The sequence below is a fragment of the Galeopterus variegatus genome, unplaced genomic scaffold (assembly GCF_000696425.1).
Source record: "Galeopterus variegatus unplaced genomic scaffold, G_variegatus-3.0.2 Scaffold1055, whole genome shotgun sequence".
Classification (NCBI taxonomy): domain Eukaryota; kingdom Metazoa; phylum Chordata; class Mammalia; order Dermoptera; family Cynocephalidae; genus Galeopterus; species Galeopterus variegatus.
The window spans coordinates 385507-390681 of NW_007727166.1; the positions used below are offsets into that span (position 1 = coordinate 385507).

At 44.0% G+C, this 5175-nt stretch overlaps 1 protein-coding gene across 1 annotated transcript in view; it reads right to left on the minus strand.

The window, feature by feature from the left end:
• The window catches only part of LOC103591934 (phosphoglucomutase-1), a 68457-nt gene that overhangs the window by 1295 nt on the left and 61987 nt on the right, over window positions 1–5175 (minus strand). Inside the window, exon 10 of the mRNA XM_008574511.1 lies at window positions 2862–2996. Coding sequence (XP_008572733.1) covers window positions 2862–2996 — 135 coding nt within the window. The remainder of the gene's footprint in view (window positions 1–2861; window positions 2997–5175) is intronic.

Below are 5175 nucleotides of genomic sequence, written 5' to 3' on the forward strand. Positions count from 1 at the left end.
ATGTGCCAGCATTCATCTTGAGGATAAAAAGACAAACACCATTTCCTTCCTCCTTTCCTCCGGCTCTATTTTCCTAAGGGTCAATGATGCACACCCCATTGCCTTTGGTTTAAGTTTCAGGGATGCCAACAATACTACAGGGATCTGGCAATGATTGAAGTTGAAGTCTGGCCACTGGAAAAAATGTAAAGGTGATGCATTCTTTCACCTCCCCCTTTTTGTAGTAAAAGCATCTCTACCATTCATGAAGTATCTGGTCAAATTCATAGACACAGAAAGTAGAATGGTGGTTAGCAGGGACTGAGGAGAGGAGGAGATGGGGAATTGTTGTTCAAAGGGTCTAGAGTTTCAGTTTTGCAAAATGAAAAAGTTCTGAGATCTGCTGGATGACGATGTGCATATACATAACACTACTAGACTCTACACCTACAAATGGTTATGATGGTAAAGTTTATGTTATGCATTTTTTTTACAATTTAAAAAAAAATTTAGACTTTCAGAAAAAGAACAACTATAAGAGCTGCTCTTTCTCAAAAGTTAATCCTATGTGGCAACAACAGTGTTTAAGCATTTTGCATTCATTTATCTCCTTAAATCCTTATAACAACTTATAAGGATTTGTCTGCCATTTGGTAGACAAAGAAAAGACTCAGAAAACTGAAGCAACTTACCCAGGGATACACAGATTTTAAGTGGCAAAAACAGAATTTAAAACAAGCTCTCTCTAACTCTGAAAGCTGTGCTCATAACTGCTATGCCAGGAGTTTCCAATGAGTTTCAAAGGATTTTAATTAGGAGTTAGAAGAAAAAAAGTCTTTATGCAAAAATAAGCACAGAAAATGCTATTTATTTTATTTTACTTTTATATTAATTTTTAATAAAAATCATGTATATTTAAGGTGTATAACATGATGTTTTGATACATATATACATGTTGAACTGATTATGACAGTCAAGCTAATTAACATCAATCTCTTCACACAGTTACCTTTGTTGTAGTGGTGGTGGTAGTGAGAACACTTAAAATCTACTCTCAGTAAATTTCAAGTATACAATACAGTATTACTAATTATAGTCACCTTGTACATTAGCACTCTAGAACTTTATCCTATGTAACTAAAACTTTGTACACTTTGACCAATATCTCCCCATTTTCCCTGCCCCCCCCTCCAGTCCCTGTTAACCACCCTTCTATTCTCTGTTTCTGTAAGTTTGACTTTTTTTAGATTACACACCTAAGTGAGATCATGCAATATTGTCTTTCTAGGTCTGGCTTATTGCATTTAGCATAATTTCATCCATATTGTTGCAAATGGCAGGATTTTCTTTTTTAAAAAAGAGGGATGGGATAATATTCCATTGTATAGACCACATTTTCTTTATCCATTCATTTGCTGATGAACACTTAGGTTGGTTCCGTATCTTAGCTATTGTGAAAAGTGCTGCAATAAACATGGGACTGCAGATATCTCTTCAAGGTACTGATTTCAGTTCCTTTGGATATATACCCAGAAGTGGGACTGCAGGATCATATAGTGGTTCTATTTTTAATTTTTGAGAAACCTCATACTGTTTTCCAAATGGCTATACCAATTTACATTCCCACCAACATGGAACAATGGACAGACTTTTCTCACCAACACTTATCTTCCATCTTTTTGATAACTGTCATCCTAACAGGTGTGAGTTGGTATCTCAATGTGGTTTTGATTTGCATTTCCCTGATGCTTAGCAATGTTGAGCACCTTTTCATGCACCTGTTGGCCATTTGTATGTCTTCTTTGGGAAAATGTCTACTCAGGTCCTTAGGCAAATGCTGTTTAAATGGATGTCTTAGGGGCTGGCCCATGGCTTACTTGGGAGAGTGTGGTGCTGATAACACCAAGGCCACGGGTTCGGATCCCTACATAGGGATGGGGGGTTAGTTCACTTGGAGAGCGTGGTGCTGACAACCCCAAATCAAGGGTTAAAATCCCCCTTCTGGTCATCTTTAAAAAAAAAAAAAATGGGTGTCTTTACTACAAGTCTTCTTGGAGACTTTCAGGTGCAGAGTGTGTTGTGAACTGCCAAGAAGGGGCGAATGTACAACACTTCATAAGTTGCTTTGGGCTGTGGGTCTTTGGTTGGGGAGCATCTGTCAGGACGAGTGTTGTGAGGAACACACTTGAGGAAACTTCTCTGTGCATCACTGCTTCCCCTTGGTTCCTCCATTTTGGTGGCTGTCCTCCGAAGTTCTCTATCCCACCCCTGGCTCCCAGGGTCCTCTTCACTCTGAGATACTTTTGGAGACTCTCTGGGGGTTGCTGGGGAACCCAACCTCCCAGGCTACAAATCTACCTTTCCATGTAGACACAGGAAACTGCCCCCCCCTGGCCCCACCAAATCTAGAGCCAGTGTGTGTTCAGCCAGAGCTGGTGATCAGACCAAGCAAAGTGACAAACAATCGGTGGCAGATAAGACACTAGATGAGGGGCCAACTTAAAGATAAGTTATCCTGAATCTGCCACTTACCAGGAGTGCAAACCTATTAACTGTGCCTAGGATTCCTTATCTGTAGTAGGGAGAATAATAGAGTCTACCTCATCTGAGCATTAAATGAGTACCTCCATGTAATGGGCTTAGAATAGAGCACGGCAAATGGCACGTGTTCAGATAATCATTAATTATTATTATGATGATTATGACTGTTGTTGTCTATTATTGTTGTCATGACATACCGAAAGAGACACGGAGGAGAGTGAGCATAGCTGGTGCTCTGTCAGATCATTCGAGAAACAGGTGTTACTAACACAAGCTCAGTGGAACCACTGTCATTCCCTCCAACAGAACAAACTAATCAGGGCACAGGGCTGGGGCATTACCTGGGGGTCCTGGTTGATCTTGGCGATGTCCTTCTCATAGCTATCGATGTACAGCCGAATTGTGGCCCCTGCACTCCCGGTGCCGCTCAGTCGGAAGATGATGCGAGAACCATCTGCAAAAATGAGCCGCAAGCCCTGGAAAAGATAAACAGAGATTTTTTCCTCCACATGCTGGAAGGGAGATTGAAGGCTGGCAAATAACGAGGGGTCCATTTGGAGGCCTAATTCCACCCATACTTGATCAGTCGAAGGATTAGGTCCTTGATAAATGGCAGCAGTTGAGTCTCTTGAGTCTGCCTTCTCTCAGCCTCTCTCCACATCCAGACGATGGGGGCTTAGCTAATGCAGGAGAAGCATTTCCAGGGTCAGGTGGGAGACCTGGTCTGTGATTCTGGGTAACAGGAGGGCTTCCCTCCCCTCCCCACTTCTGTGTGATTTATGACTAACCATTCCAGTTTGAAGCTGAATAAATAAGTAAAGCTGCAAGATGCTGAAATTCAACCCCCAAATCAGGAGGGAAACAGGGACAGAATGGGCTGAAACCAGAGCAGAAGAGGTTTCAGGCAGACAAGGGGAAGAACTCTTTCCAAAACACTGGTAGAGAGCCTCAGAGAGAGAACAGGAGGCCACGTGTCCCAAATGGCACAGACCAATTATTCCTGACCCATCGAGCAGGATCCAGTGGTCAGTTTCCTGCTGATGCCTGATGATTCAAAGTGGGGTCCATGTGGGTGCAGTGCCAAGCCCACCCTTCTCTCTGCTGCCCTCTCCTTTCCCTCCCTGGTAGGCGCTCTGGTAATCAATGACCTTCTCACTCTCAGAGGAAAAAGTTGGGGGCTCTCAGGTATAGATTCCCTGGCCTGAGGGAAGAAGTCTGGGCCAGGCGGTTGCCTGAGGACCCTCAGTCTTTAAGAGCTCATCAGTCTAGCAGAACTTTGCACAATGCCGAAGACTGACTAGAAGGAAAGACACGACTCGTCCCCGGCTGTTTGCCTCCAATCCCGTGCCATTCATTACCATTTGAGACACACGGAGTACATGCCCCAGTTAATCACCACAGAGAGAATACAGTTCATTTCCTCTGACCAATTCTCGCTTTCTGGAAACATACAAGCGTTGATTTCCTTGCCCTACAGCTTTGACTTGGGGCTTCTAAATTCTTTTCACTTGATTGCAGATTCTATATCTACTTGAGAACATTTTCTCTCCTACCTGGTCTTCCATCTAAACGCTCAGGTTTTCTGATTCTAGAAAGTGGAGCTACTGCTTTCTTCCTTACAGAGCACAGTGAGCAGCCCCATACTCATGCCAACACTCCCCAGCACCCGTACCTCTGCTCCCCTCCTCCCCTCCACCTCCTAGCAGATGTCACATGCAGTACAGAGTGGGGGGTTACTTTTCCTGAACTTCTGTACTCTCTGAAAGCTTTCCTACGAGAGCTTCTGATCGGCTCTGCCGTCCCCTAGGCCCCACTTTCTCCTTTCCTACACCCCCTCTCCTTCTCAATACCAGGTCTCTCTTGTTCTAATTATCTCAAACATAACTGACAATCATCGTACTGGACCCCAAGTTCTCACAGATGGTGAAAAGGCACAAGGATGATAAGCCACTCGTGATAAAATTTGGAGGAAGGGAGACTCCAGAGAGAGGCTTTAAATAATTCCCACAGCCCATCGCCTCCAAACCCTGTCAGAAACCTTGAGAAGGACCAGGCCAAAAATATGGGTCTATCAGGAAAAAGCAAACTGAAAAGGTGTGACAGAATCTTTGCCTCTTTTTTATCTGTTTCTAAATTACCAGAGGAGTCCATTCTGTGATCACAACAATGGGCAACAGAGCCAGAGGCGGGAGGACCTTAGACCCTGAGTGTTTGTGAGAAGCCAGGAGAAGGCCTGAAGCAGCCCCGGGTGCCCAGCACACAAGGACGGAAACCCTAACAATTCTGTCTGCATCTAGAGACAGTCCAGGTTCTCAACTGTGGTGTCTCGCTACGCACCGCTGTTGTCAGGTGGGCTGGGATAATAACAGTAACGTTTGAAAGAAACGTGTGTGATAATAACGCTCTCACACTGTCATTCTGCTGTAATCACTTGGGGGAAAAGAGGGGAGTCAATATCTAAGGCCCCAGTTCACCACTGCGTTTAGATTCCAGGCTCCTTCCCACACATACACTTAATACACGGTTTGCATATAATTCCAGAGGGTACAGAAATCTTTCTGAGTCTACACTAAGAAGCTCAGAAGGAAGGAATGGGGGATTGCACGGAACCAGGGCAAAAACCATTCTCCCTATAAGTGTATGTGACAGTCACAT